The sequence below is a fragment of the Athene noctua genome, chromosome 5 (genome assembly GCF_965140245.1).
Source record: "Athene noctua chromosome 5, bAthNoc1.hap1.1, whole genome shotgun sequence".
Lineage (NCBI taxonomy): Eukaryota > Metazoa > Chordata > Aves > Strigiformes > Strigidae > Athene > Athene noctua.
Window position 1 is genome coordinate 29,297,818 of NC_134041.1, and position 22,377 is coordinate 29,320,194.

A 22,377-nucleotide genomic window follows, 5' to 3' on the forward strand; every position below is an offset into this window, starting at 1 on the left:
AGTAAAGCATGGCTGTAATTATCATGGGAGGCCCCACTTGAAGAAGATGGCTTCTCTTCTCAGAGCACAGTTAACATACATTCTAAATAAAAGGCTTTCATTTCCACTTATATTTTACATTCTTGTTTGCTTGTGACCATCAGAGAACACTTGCAGAAGGCGTGCACATAACTAGATTTTACAATACATCCTATAGATCTGAAATTGTAAACAAAAATACATTATTCTCTCCCTTCTCCATAATCTTGGTTCCCCTAGAATGCAGCCCTCTTGGGGTACCCTGATATGTGACCTTGTCATTGCAGAATTTAATGAGAAAATATTCAGACAAAATCTCTAGGTGGCCTTAAATCTGACTGCAGGCAAATTTTATTTTAGGTGACAATGCAAATCTGGATGTGAGGCATACACATAAATAAGAGGATAAAAGAGTGACTTACTTCAGGTGAGGAATAAATATAATTTCTCATTTGGGTGATTATTTAGAGAGACTAAGTAATTTGCTTTTCTTGGAACAGTTCTAATACCCTGACTGATTTTCTTTTGATATGGTTTTCTCTGTTGCAGTAAGATTCTGAGAGACCCACACAGCTTACCCTCTACTTTTCCCAGTTCTTGTATCAACCTATCTAACTTTTATATGGTACCTCTTGACCTATGTCAGCCTCTAGATTTGGAAGAAAATCCAAACCAGAAGTGAATCTACTGTAGCCATCACGGTTGAAGAACAGAGGCAAGACATGGTTTGTAGGCCTGATTAGTTAAGTCTACAGTCTATGCATACTTTTTCTGGCCTACAGCAGATGCAGCATGGCTACTGCAGAGTCTTCTGAACATCAGCTCAGAAGAAAGGGTCTTGACTGGAAGTGGGAAAACCAAGAGGAGGAAAGGCACTTGATCGTATTGACATAGGTTGTAAGAAAGTAGGAAAAGCAGAAAAAGGGTGATGGCATTAAGAGGACTAAAGCGGGAATCACAGAAAAAAATCAGGAAGAGATGATTATGGAAGAAATGAGAAACAGCACTCAGTGGTGATGCAAGGAAAAAGTAGTTGGGGAATGCCTGTCTGAGATGGTCCCTAACCCCAACATAATGGGGTCCAAGAGAGTGAAAATATCTCAGATTTGTTTCTGTACTGAAAAATGTCATTTTGTCAAACGTGAAATGTCTCTAGTAAGCATGCCCACAAGATTACTATCAGTGGGCAAGTCAGGAACAGAAGCACTGAGGAGCACAGCACAGTGTTTGAGGATGTCTACCAGCTCTCCAGCTGGACACGTATGTATGAGGCTCTTCAAATGCACAGAGGGCATGCTGCAACTATACTGCCAGATACTTGTACAGCTACACATACAGCTGAACCTCATGATTTCAAATGACCCAGCTGCACAATACCCTGTCAGTGGAAGAATTTTGGTGAAGTGTAAGCAAGTTAAAGTTATTAGATTATGCTGTTTTATCTGGTACCTATTTAAGTGAAAGAAACAAAAAAGAAAGAGTGAATGGGAAGAATGTGTCCTTCCACTAGCCACCACTACACTGCAGTGATACACATCTCCATTAATTCAAATGCTAACACTGTTGCAAAGCATTAGGGTTACCGAAGTTCCACTGTGTGTGATCTGACTTAATACAGATACTCCCTTCAGAGGCAGAGAGGTCCAAAATATGATGCTCTACTAGATTAATTTATTATTTTCAACTCAAGCTACATTTTCTATATGACCATCTTAAATTAACATCTATCACACACACATACAAATATGTTTGTATGTTTATGTGTGTGCTGCATTTTTGAATTAGTCATTTCAGGGAATTAATGTGTCATATGGAAAACTCAGCTTGAATAAACAAAAAAATTAATTCAATGGAGCAACCAAGAAAGACTATTATTCTTAACAAACTGTGTGTTCTTGTTTGCCCTTCAGCAGGCAACATGTCAAGTAAGCAAGCATGCAACACACTAGTAGACAACTATCCCAACCTTTCAGAAACCTTAGGTCAGGATGGTCAAGAGGATCAAAACTCCCATAGAAGAAGAGAGAATTAGGAGCGCTGAGTGAATGAATGCTGCTCTACCTTCCTCTGTCCACAGAACATGACAACAGAAGGGCCACAAAATCAGCAGGAGGAATATCTATTCTTTGTATAGTAGCTCGAATCTTGTGTACTGGTCTGTGTTTAGCTGTACTGTTCAGCATCAGTGTGAATCCTGTACCCTGTTCTTTGAACACCACATCTACTTCTGCCTGCTCTGTTTTTCCTTCCGACTCATCTTTGACCTTCCTCTGCGGTTACCTTGGTGCAAGAAAGGGAGCAAACATCCTGGTTGTCACCTCCAGCTGGAGTTGCACCTATCCTTGTCCATGATGACAACTAATGTGATTATCAGTGTCACGGTTCCTAATGTAGCCATTGTGTGCCCTCATTCACTAGTGATCCAATACAGCTTGCAGGGGACAGGAGAGTTTCAAGGAGAGCCTTTCAAGATGCCTGCAGGTTCAGGAAGTTCAAATCATCACTGCTTTCTCTCTATTTACTGTCACATGTTTTCTTTTGTAGCATAAGGAAGGCTAGAAATGCACTCAAATTCTGCCCACTCTTTCAGAAAAGGCAAGAAATTTCCTGCTAAACACCCTTGCTCTAACTCTGCATAGTCTTCAGGGCAACTGTCATTAAACTACTCTGCTATGAGATTAAATAATTACTGGGAACAAAACACATCTTCAGGTTCCTGTGTTTCCTATTGTTTGACTCTACTTTCCTTTTTCAAGTTGAGAGATGCTAAAAATAAAAACCACTTCCTTCAACTAACAGTATCTTGAGAGAGAAAAGGCTAGGGAAGGAAAAAAAAAAGGCAGCTTTTGCTGAAAATACCTAAAAGAATAAATTACTTACTCATTCAGTTCACCAGCTGACACTCCCAAAGCAGGCTTCTACTGTGTTTGAAGACTGCACTCACATCGTCATCTTTATTTCAGAATCACTTCTTTCAACTCTTTTCAGGTTCCTTCTTTTTCTGTCTTCCTTTATCTTTCATCACTTTTACTCACCCTTCCCCATCACATGGGACTGGTTTATACTAAGAGTAGTGCAGAGCCATTTCCCAGCCTGATCTTTTGCTAAACTTTGAAAGTAACTTGCAACAGTCCCTAATCTATGTCTCCCAGTTCACTATGTTTTAAAAATAATTTTTTGTTGAATAAGGCAGGAGCTGATAGGTCAGGAGCAATACTAAAGAGGATCAAAACTACCTGAGACACAATAAATAAGATCAAACCTAAATTCCACATAGAACAAGTGACTCTTCAGATACATTTGTTCAATTGTTATAGTGTATTGCCCATCAGAAAATTCCTAGACAATTGAAGATGGCAGACCACTGAGCTTGCTTCTGGTTAGATGAAAGGAGATGCTGATAAGAATTAGACTCAGTGGCAGCAGGTATAGTACCTAGGCTGCAATGTCTGACATCCTACCTATGAATGTTGTTTTACTTGATCTTCAGGACAGTTGCCTAGAGGAGAGGTATATGAAGGAAGGCAGTGAGCAAAATCCTATTGCTAGTCTAGAAGAAAGCCATCCTGTTACCAGCAGCAATCAGTAAAGCTCCTGGAGCAGAAGTGGAAACCCTCCTTTATCCCTCATGGTTATTACAGTTCAGGCAGCTGAAGAATCAGTTCTGTGCAAATGCCGTTTCAAATTTCTTGTAAGATCAGTATTGCAGAACTACAATAAAACCACGAGTTGTTGTATTGTGATACTTTACATGTTTTTAAAACTTGCTGTGACCTGCTTTCTGGCCAATCCCTCCAATATTTACCCTCATTGAGAATGCTACTTCTTTCATTTCTTCTGTTAGGACTGAAGTTGCAAGATGACCCCAGGTAAGATGACCAATATTCCTCAACTGGCTTTGCACGTGGTAGTATGGCTACCTTAAGTAGTGTTTCTAATGGTTGTCTCAACCACTGACACCATGCTGCTGTTAAGAAAGATTGCCAGATATTGCATTTTATGGTTTGAAAACTGTCTGTAAAACTTTAAAAGACAAGAGAAATGCTAGGAGCAGGAGGCAGATTTACAAAGGTGCCAGGGAAGGAATAAGTTGGAAAAAAAAACAAGATAAGACAGTAAGAAAGAAAGGAGGGAATATGTGGAGAAGGGAAACAAATGTACTGGGCAGGAAACCAAGTGAAGGGAGAAAGAGGAAGCAAACAGGATGGTCAAGAAAGGGACAGCAAGGGGAGGGCAGAAAAAAGGGAAAACAAAATAGTGATAAAGGAGCCAGTGGAGGAAGTGAAAGAGCTCCTTTCTAGGAGATAAGGAAAAATAAATGGACTCTCTTGCTTGAAGCAGCCAGCAGCAAAAAGAGCATATTACTGGGTGTGCATTTCAACAAAATGTAAATTAGACTGGTAACAAATTACACAGGGGTGTCTTCCCCCACGGCAGAAATCACAGAAAGAATAACTGATATTCTCATAAGTCTTGTGATTTTTGCAGTCCTTGGACAGGCAGAGTTGGAAACATACTGACTACGGAAGAGCAATATCCACTCCTGTGATGGACGCTGGCTTTGCATCATCCAACTGTATATGCATGCAGACCTAAGTTAGTTATTCTTTGGCTTCCTTTCCCCCCTTAAATTCATCAGGATTCTGAAATCCCTCCAAATAACACTCTTGTGTCTTTGCTTGCATGAAACACTCCTAATTGCTGATTATACTTTTTGAATATAACCTTCACTGAAGATCGACTCAGAGAGGACAAATGGATGTTACTGTTGGACAGAGCTGTGCTACTCTACCTGGGTGTTGGGATTGAGATCATTGAACTCAGCATGCAAATGTTTTGAGGTGGGCACTTAATCATCCTAGAGTCTGAAGCAATGGCTACTTGATTATTATTTCTATTCCATTAAAAATATAGTAAGCTTTTAGGGCTGCAAAGTCAAACTTTCAGAAGAGAGAAGACTCCCAGGCTAAGGCAGGAGAACTATTCTAGCTTTATAAGCCTATGCACTATGACAGATTTTAATCAGAAGCTCACGTGCAATTTTTGCAAAGGATCCCCTCAGCATTCAATGCACAGGATTAGACATTACATTAAAACGTTCCAAAGAACTCTAACCTGTAAAAATCCATTACAGAAAACTTACTTAATGGTTGATATTTGACAATCAAAGAGCTGAGTACAGAGCCTGTGGACCAGGAAGCGCCAGGCAATGATGCTTTCTGCAGTGCTTCTGGCTTTGTCTGGAATTTTCTAACTAATTACTGTCAAGTATAAGTACTTTTTTGTGTCGGGTTGGCAGAAATACATAATGATAGCTTACAACATAGATTAGTTACAAACATAACAGGTGATGTAATTAGCCTCAGTGGCATAATAAAATGTAGCTGCATAGCAGCCATCACCTCTTCCATGCTGGCTGGCTGTGGGTTGAAGCAAATTGTACAGAGACAGATGGAAGAGGTGGTAGGGAAACTATGGGACTGTTCATGAAGAGTATAACATGAATTCTCTCCCTGCTGCTTTGTCTCACGTGTAAAGACCACCCTCAGCCCCCAGGGACTGAGCACCAGTGTGCCCGAGGGTGACACAGATGTGCTTGAGCGCATTTAAGTTCTTGCCTGCTTGAGCAGCTGTGTCCAGCCCTTCAAGACCCATTTAACCTGGCCCCACGGTCCACATCACACAGGGGCACATATGTTGTAATGGCAAAGTGAGTAACGATCTCCAGTACTTCACTGGGAAAGCCTTCATGAATCCACAGTAGCACTGCAGACCAGGACACAGAGAGAAAAGGAGAGCACCCTCCCACCCTCACTAACTCCGTGTGCTCTGCTGCCAGGAGAAAACCATTTCCAATCCAATTGTTTTCCTTGTGGCAAAGCTGAGATTCCCATTCAGGACATTTAAAAGCCATAAATCAAAGCATCCACAGTAGAACTAAAATTGGTCAAGATCGGGCTTTCCAAACAGGCAGGCACACACACATTATGGTAAGCTAAAGTGGTTTCTAATGCCTGCTTAAAGCCATCTTACCAAAGCAAGTACACAGCTGCATTTTCTTTTAAAATACTACTATAAGCCTTTTAAGAGAGAGGGGGAATAATCTAAATTCTGGCAGTGGGGAATATTTCACAAATCATATATGCTTTGGCATCAAGCCCTTAAAGCCAGGGGCCTTTACTCACAGGCTTTGCTGGGAGAGATCCACCCACCTCAAGTGGGATTAATTAAAAGAGGCATGTATCATGCAAATAGTTTCTGTTTTCTTACAGAAATATTCAGAGCACATAACCCAAAACAGCTTTAGAATCAGAGCAAAGCAAGGAAGAAAATTATTTCCTGCCCCCCTAACCCTTTTCCTTTCCCTGTACAGTAAGTAAGGAACAGTGAGAAAATGCTGAGAGCTCACCATTTCTGTACAGTTCCTTTTATTAAATGCTAATAAAGTTGAGGAGAAAAAGGATTGTTTTAAAGGCAAGGCTTGTACCTCACTATAAGGTGCCAATTCTCCAAAGCAAATGTGTGCTCAGCCGCTCATTGGAAAAGGACAGTCAAAGTTTTACCCCTGAAACAGTCTTTTTATCTTACGGCAGAACAGGAGAAAATAGAAAGGTTGTATTTCTGCAGTATCAGGATTTTCAGCTCCATTTGACAGTGACGGAGGCTGCAACAAAAATCTCCTTTGGAAAGCTAGAAGGACTTTAAAAAGTACAACTTTCTTCTCAGGAAGCTAACTATTTCCCTAGATAGGAGGGATCCTGACACTTCAAGGAATCATTGCAGAAAATGGTGGTAGAGCAGTCAGAACAGAGCCCCAGTTCAGAAATAAGTCACAGAGAAAGCTCAAATTTCCACAAGAGCTCTTCCTCAAAACTATTTTTTTTTTTCCCTTTTAATATCTCAGACCCATTTTCTGAGTCAATTTCCTATGATCCTGCAAAGACTGTTATTAAAACCAGACCAAGCGTAGCAGAAATTCCAGGGCTCAAAAGAAACGTTTAATAGGCCCAGGAGCCGGCCACACTGTCCCCCTCAGGTGATTTCCCCTGCAGCCCCTTCCCTGGGATTTCCTCTCTCAGAGTTTAGTCAGCAGGAGAAACCTGAAGTTTCAACACAATGGCAAACCCTTCCTTCATTCTTAAGCAGCTGAGATTTTTTTTTTTTATGTCTGAGGCTTTCATAGCTCTATAAAAGACATCTAGGATCCAGTCCAGAAGATGCATATTGCAGATATTTTTTCCACAAAAATGTCAGGCAGTTATACATTCAATTATATATCCAGCTACGGCATTTTAAAAACACTGACCTCCTTTATCAGCCACTGCTTTGCATGCCACCAGTGGCAGTCATGAATTGAGTTGTTCGCAGGCTGCTTACCCGAGTGTCTTTAGCGCACTAGAAAATTCCTTTCTGGTCTCCATCCCACCTATCACTTTAGCATAAAAAAGATTATCATCAGACATGCTCTTGGCAAGCCACCTCAGGAAAGCAATGTTCATGCAAAATCACAGCCAGGAAGGACAAAGGAGACATGCTCATTTGCAAGGCAAGGTGAGAGATGCCAGGGAGCTATGGTTCTCTCCAGCAGTACAACTGACAAAACGCAGGACCTCATTGCTGTATCTAGAACATAATTTATCCTCTGACGGCACAGGTTAAACACTGGGGCCAGTGCCCTTCAGCTCAGTTCCTGGCTCTCCCAGCAAGGGGATGCTGCTTGGACTTCTTCCCTTTTAGTGCAAAGTTTAGTACCCAGACAGGCAATTCTAGGTTTCTCCCCAGTGGTCCTACTGCAAGCTATGGGACATCCACTAAGATGAAAGAGTGTATTTCAGGGTTGGGCACTGATGTAATGATGTCATTTCACAGCAAATACATAAAAATACTTAATTCCTTTGATATACCTCATTTATTTATTCTTCATGTTATAAAGGTAATTATGTTAGAAACAGCCTCAAATTTAAGCTACTGTCAACTACAATAGATCTCACCTATTTAAAAGAAAATTTTTTTCCAAAGATTCTCTTCTCAACTACCATTCCTAAAATTGAAAATGTGCACATTTTCTTTTTGTTTCTATTTAAATAGCATTTTTTTGCTAACTGTGACTAATTTTAATGTAACAGTTAATTTATTAAAAATGGAGAAACCTCTTTGTTCCAATGTTGCCTAATCTGCCCATGCCTGTCAAAATTTAGGAAGTTACTGAAGCCCTTGGAATCAGAAACTTTCATATATACATGTATGAGTGATTAGGTGTATTATGTCATTGTGAAAATAAATACTAAGGACATTTTATTCATATAACATATAAAAAAGCAGTTAATGCCACACAAAATTATAAAATATGCAAAGTTACTTTAAAAAGTACTGATAAATGCAAGGCCCTGGGAAGGAAAGGAAACAATGTGGTCACGAAAATCATGTTCCTTAACTAATTGTTTTGTACCATATGACCTACACTGTTAGACAACTATGAATTGTTTTCAGGTGGCTGTAAATTACTTGCCTTGTGAAATAAAAATCAGACTCCTATCAGTTTGTTCCACTGCTTCTGCAAGGATTGTTCTTGCTCTCTCCCAGAAGAGCCATTACTTCCTCAGGTGAGGACTCCAAATGGTAGAAGTGAGAAGTTGCATCCCTGCCCCTCTTCTATTGGAGGGGTAGATGACCTCTCTCTCTGTGAACCCCTATGTGGGTACAACACAACCAGAACAGAGGTTCTAAGTGTAAGAAAATATAGTGTTTTCAAACTGACTGGAATTTTTTTCTTCATGAAAAAACTTCCTATCTTTTCAAAAAGTCATATTTGTGCTAAAAACTGGCCCCTCAAAACGCCTTTGACTTTCTGCAAGGAATGCCCAATTTTGCTTTGTTACGAGACTTACTCAACAATAGTGCTCAACTTTCTGACACAGTGCAGAATCTGTCTGTTATGCTAGAGGGAGAGAATCATGCCCCAACACCAGGAAGAATAGACATCTTACCTTGGGACGCTGGGAGGAGCCCGAGTTGGCCGAGAGGGAACCTGGGGAGGTCCTCCAAGGGCTTCACCACCACTTGGAAACGGAGGCAGTGGTCCTGGGCGGAATGGGACTGGAGGAGCCCCCGACTGAGGGCCTGGAGATGGGATTGCAGGAGCAGGTCCTCGGCCAGATAAAGGTCTGGTTGGGGGATTGTTTAATGTAGGCCTCCTCTGAGTTGAGGGGCTTGGAGGAGGTGATCTAGTTAAATATCAGAGATTTAAGAAGTTCAGTAAGGTTGGGCATAAGAGTTGGGGTTTTTTTTTTTTAATTATTGCTTTTTTTATTTTTAAACAGAAATTAAACCCTTTTTTATGCCTATGACAATTGTTTTTTCTTGGCATTTTCCTTTGCTGTCAGTGTCAGAGCTTCACATATATTTAAGTCTCACACTTCCCTTCCCACAGACTTACCACAGTTAGAAATAAACATACACACAAAGAGGTAAGTGTAATGGATTTTAATATTATGGTTCTAATAATATTCTGTTAAGTGGATTTTCTAGGACATGGAGCCTGAGATGCTGAATTATTATAACAGCTTGCTATAAGAGGCCTTGTGAATGCACAATTGAGGTGACAGAAGCAGCTGCTATCTGAAGCATCAAGCTATAAATCCACTGGATGGTATTCTACAAGGCAAATATCCCAGTCTGGTGTTCACATATATACCCTTAGAATATGTATATGTGGAAAGTTGTTTTGATTTCCCTCACAAATGTCATTAAACACCTGGAGGAGTATCTGCCCAAAAAGACAGGCAGGGTGGGAGCTACCGACACTGATAGTGTCTGCCTGTCCTATATTTCATTGCCATACAGATTTGAGGATCATTACCTGCGGGCCTGCTGAAGCCAGGAGTCATCTACAGGAGGGGGTGCAGGGGTTGAGACAGTGCTAGTGCTAATATCACCAATGATTGCTAGGGCTTCCTTTAGTGCTTGGTACATGCGGAGCATTTCATCTCGCCTCTGTGCCTGTTCAGCCGACTCCTCCATTAGAGTGTTTTGGTCCTCAGAAGAATACAAGTGAGCCAGGAGCTCTGCGTTGATAAATTCTTTTACCTATTTCATCAACAAAAAAAAAACCAAACAAACAAACAAACAAGAAGCCACCAAACAAATAAACAAAAAACCCCCATCCTATTGAAAATATAACACTGAATAAATACGGTGTGAGATCCATGGAACCAGGAGACAGACATATCTCAATTTAATTGCTTTCTCCTGCTACCTTACACCAATTCTACTGGTCATGCAGTTTTCATTAGATCAGATCAAGGACTAAAAAAATGCCAAACTCGGATGAGCTGATGTTGCAGCAGCATGAGGTCTAGCTGTGGCCCAAGGAAAGGCTGGCATGTGCAGCTGGGTAGAGCAGCTGGAAAAGGGTGGACTGGACCTTTTAGCAGCTGCCTGCACATAGATGGGCTTAATACAATTACAAAGCCACATGCTGAGACAACGATTCACATGTGATGATAAGATGGTCTTGTGCAGTCACTCCACAATGCTCTGTGGCCTTTTTTTGGTCTGTCTTTGAAACACTGGACACTGATCTACATCTCTAAGGTGACACCTAAGTTTACAGTTCATTTCAAACAGGCTTCCCAACCACTCCCAGGAGTGAGCTGGCATTTTGGTCCAATTCTAAATGGCTAAGAGTTAAATGGCAGCCATTAGCAATACCATCAGATATTAAATTTGCCCAGGAATGGGGATTTTCAGGCTTTATAACATCTCTGTCAATTATTTTCTTAGAAACAATTTACCCTACTGTAGATGGTGTCCTTGATCTCCAACAGTTTAGTCAGATTCTAAATATCCCATCCACATGCATTCAAACTGAAGGGAGAAGTCTCCGAGTAATCTAATTTACTACATTGATTTCCTGCTATGCCTGTCCTGGTTATGGAAACCTGGGCCGCATTAAGAGAGATAAAAAGCTAGAGGTACTCTGATTAAATAAGACTGTGGTAAATAGACCAACAGCTGACTAAATCCTTGCATTTGAGACTTCTGTTGCTGTTCTGATCTGTTTATCACCTGTTTTTTTACTCTATAAAGCTTTTTCAAGTTGGAGATACCAACGATAGATAATACATTCCCAAAATTCTGATTACGTAAACTTGAGCTCTGTTTGCACATGGGTTTGTGCTAGTTCAGCAACACTGACTTAAATCCTGACAGACTAAGGCAATGTTTCTGTTCAGACAAGGTCAGTAAGAGCAGTCAAATTGCAGGGGTATGAGACCCTTTATTGTCACCTGGCAATGAAAAGAAGACCAGGACAGACCCTACAGGGAAACAAAACCATACTGCCTGGGTTTGGCTGTCATTTCCCATTCACGTACAACAGGAGATGCACAAATTCTTAGCAAAGCCTGCAAAAACTTTCCATGACTCTCATGCTGTTTTCCAGTAGATGGTACTGATCAAGAGCCAGAGTACACTACTTTCCTCATGATTGCCAAAAACTCCACATTAAAAACAGATATCATAGTTAAACAGCATCACATTCTACTCGATGAAATGAGCATTTTAATGGCATCACTTCAAAAAAAGAAGTCATCGTCATCCTAAAATTAGATTAAGACCAGAGCTGATTGTAAAGGCATTGTTAAACCACAGATATCTGTTTGAAAAAAATCAGCCTGTGACAATTATCATGAGAGATCCCTGTCTGCCACTAGCAGGAGACTCAAGCAACTCTCTGAACTCTTCTGGAAGAAGAAGACTGCTGCATTAAGGGTGGTTCTTGGATCAACCTCCAGCCTTCTGCAATCATATTGCACTGTACTAGACAAAGGAAGATCTTCCACAATAGCCACTTTCTCCATCTTGGAAAAGGAAGGAAAAGCAACACACCTTTGCTTCTTTCTAGAAAACAGAAAGACTCTCAGGAATGGTTTAAAACATTTTCCTTCACAGATGTCAGACCTGCAGTCAAATCTGAACCATAGCAAGCATCCGAAATGCCAATGCCACAAAGCCTACCCTGTCAGTCTGCAGTGGGGTAAGATGAGCTTGCAGCTTCATTCATCAGTGGGCAGACTACAACATCCATCACTCAAATGCAAACACAATCCATTCCTTAAGGTTAAGTTTGGTAGTAACAAGTACTTTGGAGTTTTTCTACTCACCTGAGATTAATAACAGCACTGCTTATGGAGTATACACTCTCTACTGTAAGAACACCCCTCTTGTATAATCTGCGATACCTAGGCACCATGAAATACAAATTCTGAAATGTGTGTTTTGTTTGTGCATGTTTGAATTGCTAACGGTAACTCTATGCAGTTCTGTGTGGTAAATGTATTTTCTTTTAAGGTAATCAACATCCACCCTAAGGGAAGAGTAAGGGATGCATTTGGAATACAACAATCTAGACTTAGGCCTCCAAATATGCTTAGGGACAGCATCTAATTATTTTCTGCATACTGAGTTTGAATCTGATACTTCCCTTGAATTCTAAGGGCTCATTTACAGGCCCACAAAGTGGAAAGGAAGTTCTAGGAGAACTTGGGAGGTTACAATTACCATGGAAACAAACTCCTTGGGATCTATTTGTTTCCAGAGTTTTGGAGGCAACATGATGGGGCAGCAGAAATTGTGGAATATGCTCATTAAGGGGGAGAGAGGGTGTTTTCACTTAACTCCTGGTGGATAGGTTGGACTTCTGAAGACTCCAAGGAACACACACACACACAACTTAACAGGACCCACCTTCCATCACAGCTTCACTGCTTTTCAGGTCTTTGTACAACCTTTTGGCATGGCCCAGCAGTCTTAAGCATTTATTTATTTTTAATAGCACTGATTTTTTAAAATCGGTATTTCAGCTATTGTTTTTAAGATGATATTTTACTGCCTATGCTGTACAGAAACAAGTGTGCTAATGTTTTTAGTCTCGCTCTTCACAGTCCTTTAAAACGTTTTGATTCTTCGCCACAAATTTAAATTCTAGGATTGAGGTGGAGATCTTACCTCACTAGCAAGCCCAAACACAGCTATGGACTATGAAGTCAACTGAAAGGTAGACAACGTTCAAAGTAGGTTGTTTCTGTGTGCCATGGTCAGACAGCATGGCAGACTTTACCCATGTAACAGCTGATGAGATCAGAAGTATAAAATCTTATAGTATTCTACTTCTAAGTAAAGCATGCACTTCAGAGACCCTTAAACTATTCCATATGAGGAGGTGAGTGGCAGAAAATGGAATGTAAACTTTCAAAAGGAACTGCTGACCGAACTCTGCAGTTTATGAAATGAGAGCTAAAACCCAGCCCTTTCAAAAGGCACTGAAGTTGCGCTAAGTCAAAGGAGGAAGTTGCTAGCTGTGATCTGGAAAGCGCAGAGGGAACTGCTCACCCTGTAAATTCGAGAGCATGGCTGATTTCAGGGGGGGGGGGGGGGGGGGGAAAAAGGGCATTTTCTCTTCTAGAAATTCAGCCATTAGAGCATTATTTGGAGCCTGACTCCCCTAAACCTAAAGAAGTTAATGGAATATCTTTAGTCTTGTTCAAAAATTGTGATTGTATTATATGTACCAGGAAATCCCACTGAAATTTCCTGTCCGACCACCTAACACTTAAGCGCAACACAAATTCCACAGGGCTAATGAAATCCATCAGACTAAGGCTAGAGGTGACAGAGTCAAAAGTAAATGCTGCTTTCTAACCAGATTTGCCTTATAGCATATTACATTTGTAAAAACTGATTGGTTTGATGACCTAACAGAAAAGGTGCTACCCATAACTAACAGGAGCTGTGCACTCCATTATTAATTTATATGGCAACAGTGACACTAATATTCAGCTTAGTTTTCAACAAGGTTCATTCAGAACTCTGCCAGGAGGTGAAGGCTGAGATCCTAGTGCAATGGAAAAACAATGATATTTCAAAGCCATTTCTTTAACCAAATAATCTTCAGGTCCTCAGACAGATACATACAATAAATCAACCAACTGCATGTGCTTATCTAAACAACAATGTCCAAGGCTTCTAGATTTATTCCTTGAAAATGGTAACCTGAAAGTATAAATAAACCCAAATAAAATAAGAACTGCTTTAAGAAACCATGACAAAGGGGTACAGATTAAAAATCAAATAAGTACAGCTCTGCTCTGATCCTCTCACAGACTGCCTAGATGGAGCTCCCAACTCCCTTTGCCTGTTTTATCAAAACAAAGAAAGAAAAAAAAAAATCCTTGATTTAACTTTCAATAACAACTTATTTTCTGATTAAGATGTAAATTAATTAAATCTTGAGCATTTTGGAGTAAACACTCAAGGCAGTGTGCCAGCCTTTCAGAAGGCTGGAGAACTTCCTGCTACTACAGAAGACTGAAATATTTTGTCTAAGAGTGTGCCATTTAGAGGAGTGTGTTCTTCCCTTCAGTATCTGCTGTTGTTGCTACTGTATTCAAGAGGCATGTTTGTATGAGTGCAAGCAATTTGACAGACGTTAAAATAATTTAGAACCCTTGCTGTTACTTACATTATTAATCATAAGATGCATGATTGTTTTTGGTATCAAATCTCGGATACATTTGTTGATTATAGACATATAGGAGTCCACAAGATTTCGAATTGTCTCCACTTGTCTCTCCAGCTGGGGGTCCATTGAAAAATTGTCTGCTTGCCCATTCTCATCGTTTTCAGTCTGCACATAAAAAAAAAGGTCTTTCAGACTGCACATAAAAAAAAAAAAGTCTTTCAGACTGCAGTAAACTAGAAATATATTGGGGGGAAAAAAACGGGACTTACACTGTAGTAACTGCAACATAACTCATACAACGTCTGGAGGTTAAAATATGAACTACTGACCTGTATAACATTAGTATTTAATGTCATGAAATCTGGACTTTTAGAGGTTAATGCAATATGAGATGCAAGAACTTTTTCACAAAGTACATTATATATTTCCACACAAATTTGTAATTTTGTATTAAAGAAAGTTTTCAGACAAAGACATGTGGTGGTAAATGGAACCCCAATAAATTATCTCAGATCACTTACTGCAATACTTATTATCAAATCTTTTACCATTCAGATCCAGTCAGCTTGACCCATGCAAGAAAGCAGCACCTTAATTTTACCCTCCTATGGGTAAAAAACATCCTTGTTATTTAACACTGACTTAGTTGTGACAAATTCTGCACTTCAGCCTCAAATTTGTTATATGTGAATAGCACCTATGTAAGCAAAGGATTTATGAAGGATAACACCAAGAGCATCATTGGTTCCAGTGCTCAAGGCTCAGCATAACATAGGCTGGATTATATATTAGATGTCTCTTTTTCATTGGACAGAAAAAAACATTCTTTGTATGTAAACAGCTGACCTAATTAAAGAAAATACCAGGAACTTTAACTGGAAGCTAGAAGGTATTTACTTTCCTTTGGTCTGGCCTATATAAGAAAACCTAAAAAAAGAAAAGTAGCCTTTTGGCGAAAACCAAACTGCTTTCTGATGCTCAAAGATGCCAAAAGAATGGAATTTCAACCTGAAAAGTACAAAGAAAAATGTTCTTTCCCCAAACTCTGACATATAATACTTCTCCCTGAAAGTTACCACCAAAGCCATATTAGCATGGACTATAAATTCTAAACCTGTTCTGTTGGTACCTAGAAGCATAACATACAGAAACAGAAAAGTACTTGCAAAAAGTGAATAGCCCAATAACACAAACTAGTTATATAGCAGCCAGGTTCCTGTCAGCACAACTCCATTTGCAATATAGCATCTAGCTAAAATCTTCACATCACTAGTGCTTTACAGATTCCTAGAACAGTGAAAATCAGTAGCTAACCCATTAGTGAAAGAGCATTAGATATGCAAACATGTCCCCAAAGGGGCTTCTCCCTGCATGAAATCCATTCTTGCTGGGCCAAAACGAGATCCAAGTTTCATCTAACGCAGGGTCTGCTTCTGCTCATCCAGCACTGGCAGGTAGATCACTTTCTATCTACTCCTTGTAAACTATGATTTGGTCAGTCCAGTCGAAATGAAATGGTGACGGTTGTGTGTTAAGTTACAGTTTTGTTAAGAAATAAGATCCAATGTACCATTTAGAAACAAAACAAAATGTTTGTAAAAAGTTTCAGAAGTTCAGATTGCTTTTAATTACAGATGAATTAATGGAAAACCAGCTAATCTATGGACTTGAAAAATAATTAGCTACCTAAAAATGTTGGGACTGTGCAGGACACTGAAAGAGCCCTTCATGAAAACAGTGTTTTCAATTCTGTAACACCAGTAGACACACTACCCTATAAACCTTAATAATTCTGTTAATAAACTGCATGTGCCAAAAAGTCACAGCATACAGATTGAGTATTTTCCTTAGCCTCCATGTCTGAAAAGAAACTAACTGTAATTTTACCTGTAAAATACCAAATAAATGGAAAATCATACATCTATCATATATCCACAGATTTTAGCCAAGTAACTGCAGAGCAAAAGTGCCTCCTGCCAAGCTCCTCTGCATTTGAATTAATACTATTCTCTTTCTTTTCTTCTTTGCTGTCTATATAAAGTGCAGTTTGTCAGTGTATTTTTTTTTTCTTTTCTTTTTTTCTTCACTGTTTAAATTACAGATTGCAATAAGATTCTTAGCTGGCTAAGCAGCAAAGTGACAGATGTTTATCATTATCCTCATCAAGAGAATGTAAAGTAAAAGTAGTAATTTGTCTCTGATCTTTTAGGCAAAGGGTGATAAGTCTGCAAACATTTAACCTTTTATATACAGGCTCATAGGTGATATTTACAGAAAGTGGATAATACTTCAGGAGACTGTCTCTTGTTTGAAACTATAATAGAGCTGACTTCTAATGTTGCTTTATTTTCTCTGAAATCAAAAAAGATCAATCTTTCATGAGTTTACAGTAATTTATGACAAAAGCTTCTGGCCATAGCATTCTTAATGATTTGATGTTTCAACTGAAGACTTTTCATGCCAGAAACCATCTTGTTTGCATTGCATCATGCACATGGAAATCTGCTTCTAACAGATTTCTATGCTGTACAGTAGACCTACGAGCATTATCAGGCTTTCTTTTGTAAGCCGTCTCTGTGTGGTGCTAACAGCAACATCTGAGAGTGAAGCTGCCCGGTAAAGACAGAAGTGATGTAGACACCCTATTACATCTCCATGTCATCCTTTGAAAATGGCTGGTTTTCTCACCGAGCATGCTGGTGACTCTAGATTCAGTGCAAGCCACCCCTCAGTCCAGGTCCCTGCCACTCTGTGTTCTAGAAAGGCTCTTGCAAGTCTGCTGCAATGAATAAACCCAAACCAGAATACGTAGGAAAACCCTCTGATGGCTGTTGAACAGAATGTGCATACTGAACAGACAAGGAGAATGAAAAATGTGGAAACAGGTTTCTACACCTCCTTCCCCAACAGCCATGGCAGCTACAGTGCTCCTTCAGTGCTCCTCATCCTCAAGCCAGAACTTGCTAGTTCCAATAGCAAGTGTTAAGCGACAGCATATGAATCTGGTCTAAGCTCTCGTTCAGTTGAGTCTTGCTTAATACTGCCATTAATTGTTGAGAGGAACGGAATATCATTACTTCAAACACGCACAACTGCAATTATTGTAGAAACTTTTGTAAGCCTCCAATAAGAAACTGTGGAAGAATCTAGAGTGCTAAAAACTAGGTAAAGAAAATTAGATTAATCTCGGAAAACTCAAATTCAGAATATCTGATGAAAATACACCAAAGCTACAGAGAAGCGATAGGTGAAGAAAACATGTATGAAGGGAAGGAAGGTAACATGAAAGCTAGGATAGTGCTTCCATTTAGATACACATACATATTGCCACGGAGATAAGGTCCTTCCATTCTACCTTCTCTGCATTTTAGAAGAATGAAAGTAATATCTATTCCTTATGCTCTACAGCAGGTCTCACCCATCTTTCATAAGCTGCTTTGTGATCCTTGCATGGAAAGGTACTAGTGGAACACAAAGCACGCATCATTGCCACTGTTCTACTTCTGTATTCAGACAGCTTCTGTACTAAGAATGTAGTAAGGATTAATTAAAGTGTTATACAAGAGAAGACTAAAAATGCATGTGAAATCCAAACCACTTAAGTTTGTGGGAATTTTACTGCTGGCTGCAGTGGGAATAGAATTTCATCCTACATTTCTACTAGAAAAGTTATAGGTCTTCTGAAGGCTGCAGACTCTCTGCTGTACGAGGAATGATTTAGCATGGTACAAAGGGATGTCAGCATAAGGAAATGTGTGCAATAAAAAAAAAGCAAGGATAGTATCTAGGAATATCAGGATAATTTTCCTGATTGTGGGAATTATAAGCATGTTGATGAATGTCCCAAGAAAAATTTAGGAAAAGTGATTCCTTTTGAAAGTCACAGCAAAATTGGGTAAAATACTGAAAACAGTCCTGAGCTGGCCACACAGAGAGTGCAATATTTCTAATTTCCATGATTTCATTACATTCAGGGCAGCTGCCAGCATATTTAAGAATGTCTTGTATAACATTCCTGATGTCAGTTCCAAGAAGGAGCATTTGTCTAGCATTTTCATTAGATCAATGTATCAACCAATTTTCTCTAATCAAAGACATTCTATTAAAAATGACTGAGAGGAAGCAGACTGGAAGGTGACTGACAAACGGGTAAAAGTCAAAGCAGCAGCAAAGCAATGCTCTGTATGCTAAGAAATAAGTCCAAGGCTGCAGTGAGAAACCGGTAATTAAAAATCTGCTTTCATGTCTTTCATTTACAGATGCAAGTTCATAACAACCACCACCACCTGAAAATGAATTATTCCCTCAAGACTGTATTTATATTTTAAATTCACAGCTGCTGAATATATAATCTATTTTATAAATTCCTGTCCAAGTAGTTTTTCTTTAACGCACCAACACTCAGACATTGCAGTTGTCCTAACCCTCCCTGCTTTTTCCTAAATCTTTACAACTGATTCTTGATATTCTCTTTTCATTGCAGTATGATGCTGTATATATAATTTAGTTAACATACTCTCAGCTGTACATAGCGTGCCTTTTGCCAGAGGACTGCTAAAACCACATGATGGCTTCACACAGTGAGGTTTTCTTACTGGAAGGAACCACAAGTAAATGACAATACATTACTTTTGTGCATTTACAACAAAGCAAGCAGCAGAAAAAGAGCGTTTCCCGGGTAGCTTGGAAGCTGTCCTGTTCCCTCAGAGGGTGACTTTGCCACTCTCTTCCATGCTTTCAGCATCTCTTGACTTTGTACTGCTGTTGTCTTTACTGAGCCACCCACGGGCTGCCCCTTTCAGCTGCTCTGCTTTCAGTAGCAGCCTTGAACAGCTCTAAGCAGAGGCTATGATCTGGCTTTCCCTTGCAAACACTTCATACCCACGCAGAAGAAAGATAGCCTAGCTCTATTTGATTCAAAATTATTTAACTCTCTGGATTAGTTTAAACAATCGCCTATTTAGATTCTTCTTTGTGGTTACAGACATTGTATAGTACAGACTATTAGCTAAAACCTTCTGCTGAATCCACATGCTGCTCCCCAGATTTTACATAGCTTCTATGATTGCAAACATTCAAAACCTACGTTAGGCTCTCTCCCTGCCCTCTTCAATCAAGAAGCTAATTTGGAACAACGAGACAGAAATGAATCATGTATTACCAGCACTCTGACACATTTGGAGTTACTTTTGTCTTACAGATCTTAACAGGTTGACAACTAATCATGTCAAATCAATCCAATCTCCTTTTAGAGCAGGGATTCAGATCTTATGGGTAAGGTACTAACATTAGATGCCACATATTTCAGACTTCAGTAAAGCTTGTTGACACAACCTCAAGTGACTTTTTCATTAATGGAAGTGTGCTCTCCCTCCCGTTACTAGTTGGATGCTCATTTCCATACAAAAGCTGTCAATGGCTCACTGTCAAACTGAAAAACTCTATCAAGGGAACTTTCATATGGGCTGTATTTATTATTAATGCCCTAATTCTCAGGATGGTGGATTTTAGCCTGTGCTTATTACATTCGCAGATGAGAAGAAACTGGAAGGGGATGTGAATATGTTAGATGACAGAACCAGAGTTCACACTGATCTGGAGAAACAGTTTAAAAATCTAGATTAAATTCATTATGAATAGAAAATATTTGACTTGGGCAGGAATAAATCAGTTATAAACATAGAGCATCAGAATGGCCACTTAAGGAGCAGTTCAGCAGAAAAGGAACTGTGTCTACATTGCAATATAAACAGAGTATTAGTCAACAGTGCATTGCTATTATGAAATCAGTACAAGAATTGTGCATCCAAATCTGGTTATCACACTACCAGAAATTTATGGCATATTTTGAGAGTTCAGAAGAGACCACCTCTGGAAGGAAAGAGATGAGTGTCTTTGCAGACAGGAAAAGATGTCAAACAAATATTTGGAAAGTGTTACATGGTAAGAACAGTGAAGCACAGAAATAGATGGACTAAGAGTTGCAGAATCTCCTCCAAAGATTAGACAAACATCCCTCATAAATGGACTAGGTACAGAGATCCTGCCTTGAGGCAGGGTAAAAACTAGACAACTTCTTGCAGCCCTTTTATCCTGTGGCTGATACTGGGTGCAAAGCAGCATGAAATTATGAGCCCACAACACTACAACAGGAAAAGTGTTTCTGAAAACACAAAAAACCACCCCAATATTTTCTACTTTTCTTTTTGTTCTATGCAAAAATCAAGTAAAAAAAAAAACAAACAAACAAACCAACACTGCCATGGATAGTCATCTCCCCTCAAAGAATCTGTACTCCAATTTCACCATTTGCTGCCATGTACATCTCTCGCACAAAGGGCTTTTACATAACCCTCCCTGTGCTGCAAGTTTTGATTTGGGGCCAACAGCTGCTTCATGCCTTTCAGAACAGACTGCTGGACAAGCAAAAGCAGAAAGAGGCTGGCATAAGGAAAACAGTACCTTTGTTTATAAAACAAATACTACTTTGGAATTTGCAAACTTTTCAGTCAAAGAATTTCCTTGTCATAACAACACATGAAGTGCCCCATATTAGAACATTAGAAAAAGAAATCTAGGATGTGAGATGCTATTGGCATGATATTTGCCATTATTTCAGTGTAGAAGGAGGTCAATGGATATTGGGAAGTCTCAAATAGCGGTGAGTTACCCTGGAATTCAAGTCATGATGACAGCGACTTGAAGTGTGATGATTAGCCCAGATGATGTTCTGGCTGAAATTGATGGTGCACTTGTTACCAAATGCATGAAACCATTCCCAGAGACAACAGTCTGATCCAGCAGTGGACATTAATTGTGAAAGGAACAGGATAATTTCTGTGAAAAGAGGCAGTCAATGGGTGGAGGCATCAACCAGACATCTGAAGATTAAAGGATTAAAACTACTGGCTGTGGTATGCAGTTCCCCTAAGAAGGAAAACAACTAGAAGTCTTGGAGCTTCTACCAAGGATGATGAAAATAGAAAGCAGGAGAATTGGTCACCCATGATGCTGATCAGGGAAGTATTAGGAGTAATCACAAATACTGAAATAACACCTTGCCTTTCATCTCTGCTACTTACTTCCTTATCAAAACCATTCTTAGAAGAAATGTTGGCAGAACTGATCACTATTGAGGACTTTTACTTAGCAGTAACCATGCAAGAAAAGGTCACTAACAAAATCTTCCTTATTCCAGCAACAGTGCACAAGACTTGGCTGGAGGACTCCTTTAAGGACAAGGAATTGTCTTACTTTAGGAGATTAAAACGGGGCACGTGCATGCTCAGTGCATGGACAGTGGGTTAGTGAAGGCAAATCTTGGAAAACACACTGTCCAAGATGACACATTTAAAACCTGGCTTATGACTTCATGTGTTTATGTGTATAATACAGGAGCTGTATGTTCTTCACAAAATGTGATCATTTTAGAAGCAGGCACCCACAATAAGAATAAAAATCACAATTCTGTTTTTCCTAGATCCTGTACTGAGCTCCTAATTCCATGTTCCCCCTTCATTTCTTCCAGCTGAGATGGTAACGCTTCAGTATTTACCAACCTGGTTTAAAGAAATTTGAATACAGGAGGAGAAGGGCAGTGTGCATATCTGTGTGTATGCTGGGAGGGACGGACTTGGCGGAGGCCTTATATTGGGGGAGCTCTGTACAGCGTCCAATGCAGGGGCTCTATAAATTACAGCCTTGTCTTCTATTTTTAGTTGATCTAATGCAATGTGTCACCTATAACTGCACTCTTCTGTAATTAATGATGTCTAGGAAAACATTCTGAAATTCTCCTCTGATAAGCACCTAGACAAACTTGATGTTTCCTCTCTGAG

General features: G+C 39.6%; 1 protein-coding gene across 8 annotated transcripts in view; it reads right to left on the reverse strand.

Moving 5' to 3' along the window:
- Positions 1-22,377, reverse strand: part of DNM3 (dynamin 3) — a 183,812-nt gene that overhangs the window by 10,280 nt on the left and 151,155 nt on the right. For 7 of the 8 annotated variants that reach the window (XM_074906854.1, XM_074906852.1, XM_074906853.1 and 4 more), the window contains 3 exons: positions 14,540-14,704; positions 9,878-10,104; positions 9,006-9,242 (listed from right to left, as the gene is read on the reverse strand). In XM_074906854.1, coding sequence (XP_074762955.1) covers positions 9,006-9,242; positions 9,878-10,104; positions 14,540-14,704 — 629 coding nt within the window. Of the gene's footprint in view, positions 1-9,005; positions 9,243-9,877; positions 10,105-14,539; positions 14,705-22,377 lie in introns of those variants that run through there. The other variant, XR_012633697.1, reaches the window with a different exon arrangement.